This window comes from Mytilus trossulus, chromosome 1 (assembly GCF_036588685.1).
Source record: "Mytilus trossulus isolate FHL-02 chromosome 1, PNRI_Mtr1.1.1.hap1, whole genome shotgun sequence".
In the NCBI taxonomy this organism is placed as follows: domain Eukaryota; kingdom Metazoa; phylum Mollusca; class Bivalvia; order Mytilida; family Mytilidae; genus Mytilus; species Mytilus trossulus.
Window position 1 is genome coordinate 47,892,747 of NC_086373.1, and position 1,757 is coordinate 47,894,503.

Here is a 1,757-nt window from a genome sequence, read left to right on the forward strand (position 1 = left end):
CTGTTTTAGATTGTAACCCAGCCTTGTTTTTTCTCAATCGATTTATGACCTTCGACCAGAGGTATACTACTGTTACCTTTATTTGGCTCTTGTTACAGATCGCATGCGCCCCTTTATATAAAGTATATGTCATCAACTGTCCTTGCATTGTATTAGATCTAGTTGATTGTTAAGTGTACAAATTATAGAATCATTGTGTAAATAAAATGTGACTTCAATGATTGAATATTTAATTTTAAAAATGTGTTTGTATGTTATCCCGTCTTTAAATTCAAGACACAACTTCTCAATTGAACTGCAAATCATTCTTTAGCTTCTGTATCTGAAATAAAGTTTAAACAAGAAAATAAATTTTATGATATATACACTTGTTTTTAATTCAAGTCCTATGCTCCTTAATGAATACATTTTTGAGAAAACTGTTATATTCAATTTACCATGTTTACTACCAGAGCAATGTGAAATAATTTCTCAATTAAGGAAATATAGAAACTAACGTTAATAAGCCCAAATTGCTATTCAAAAACAACACATTCATTTAAAAATCTGAGAAAGCATAAATAAACCTGAAAAAAAAGCCAGCTTTATTGTACAAGTTTTATAGCTGTGTGTTTTTCCCTACTTTTAATAGAGGTATAATTGAAGGGTTGAATTCTCACAAAATATGTTTAATCCAGCCGCATTTTTTTCGACTGTTCAAAGTTAGGAGCCTCTAGCCTCTGTACTTCTTGTATGCTTTTTTTGTTTATTTATATTTTTCTTTATCACTGATCTAGTGCACGTTTTTGATTAAGGGCAAGCTGAATCACGCATTCGAGTGCAAGATTTTCTGGCTGTCTTGAAGACACGTTGGTTTTGCTCTTCGACCAGTTTGTTGTGACGCAACGTTAGATATTGCTACTACCACGAAAAATAGCGTTTATAAATATTTAACACGATTTTTTTTTTAGAAATGCTGAGACATCTCTTTGACACTTTCCCCATTTTCATTCTCAATTTTATGAACACCCTGAATTAAATATTCCTTACCTCCATTACATATCATATCCTTATTCTTCAAAATATCAATTATGTTATCATGGCCATTCTTCTCCGCATACATAAGAGCTGTCCATCCATATATATCATATTTGCTCATGTCACAATCATTGCTGATAAGAAATGAAACAAAACGCTCCCGCTCAGATTCTACTGCACTCCCTGATCTGTTTGATTTCCTGTTCCTCAGACATGTTTCGATTAGTGGCGTATTACCGAAGTAATTTATACAGTTTACCCCAGCACCTTTTGAGATTAAATCTGTAGCCAGTTGAAATCGATCTCTCCGTATTGCTTGAAATAGAGCACCAGTCCTGTCGTTTTCATCATCTTTTGAAAATCCTGCTCCCATTTTACTCTGCTTGTCGATCGGATAAAAATCATGAAACCTCAGAGAACTGTACTTGTTCTCGAATTGGTTGAAAATATTGCTTTTGAGTAAGATTACACTTTTTAATATATGACTGTATCTTCAAATAAGGTCATATTTAGCACCTTTAACTTATTTGACGTCATTCGAAGACGTCATTTCATTAGTCATACGCCATTGGTACGCAAAGTGTTAGGCTATGTGTGATATTTGTAAGAAATCATAAGAAAAAGTTGAAATTTTTGACAAAGCATTAAAAAAATCGACGACAGGTAGTTAAACTCGAAAAAATCAGACATGACAACAAACATGTCCCATCAACAGAACCAACTTAATTCCACATTAAATT

General features: G+C 32.8%; 1 protein-coding gene across 1 annotated transcript; it reads right to left on the reverse strand.

Moving 5' to 3' along the window:
* Positions 1-213: 213 nt before the first annotated feature.
* LOC134708292 (uncharacterized) lies at positions 214-1,519 on the reverse strand. Its single transcript, XM_063568726.1, has 2 exons — positions 1,030-1,519; positions 214-322 (listed from the first exon to the last, which is right to left on the reverse strand). The coding sequence occupies exons 1-2, from the start codon at positions 1,388-1,390 to the stop codon at positions 303-305; spliced, it is 381 nt and encodes a 126-aa protein (XP_063424796.1). The 5' UTR covers positions 1,391-1,519; the 3' UTR covers positions 214-302.
* Between the last annotated feature and the right edge of the window lie 238 nt (positions 1,520-1,757).

Bases quoted from the DNA above. Each gene is read 5' to 3' on its own strand.
- LOC134708292 (XM_063568726.1), bottom strand. From the start codon at position 1,390: ATGGGAGCAGGATTTTCAAAAGATGATGAAAACGACAGGACTGGTGCT. The intron at 323-1,029 runs GTAAGGAATATT...ACTTTATTTCAG, and splicing joins GGATATGATATGTAATGGAG to ATACAGAAGCTAAAGAATGA.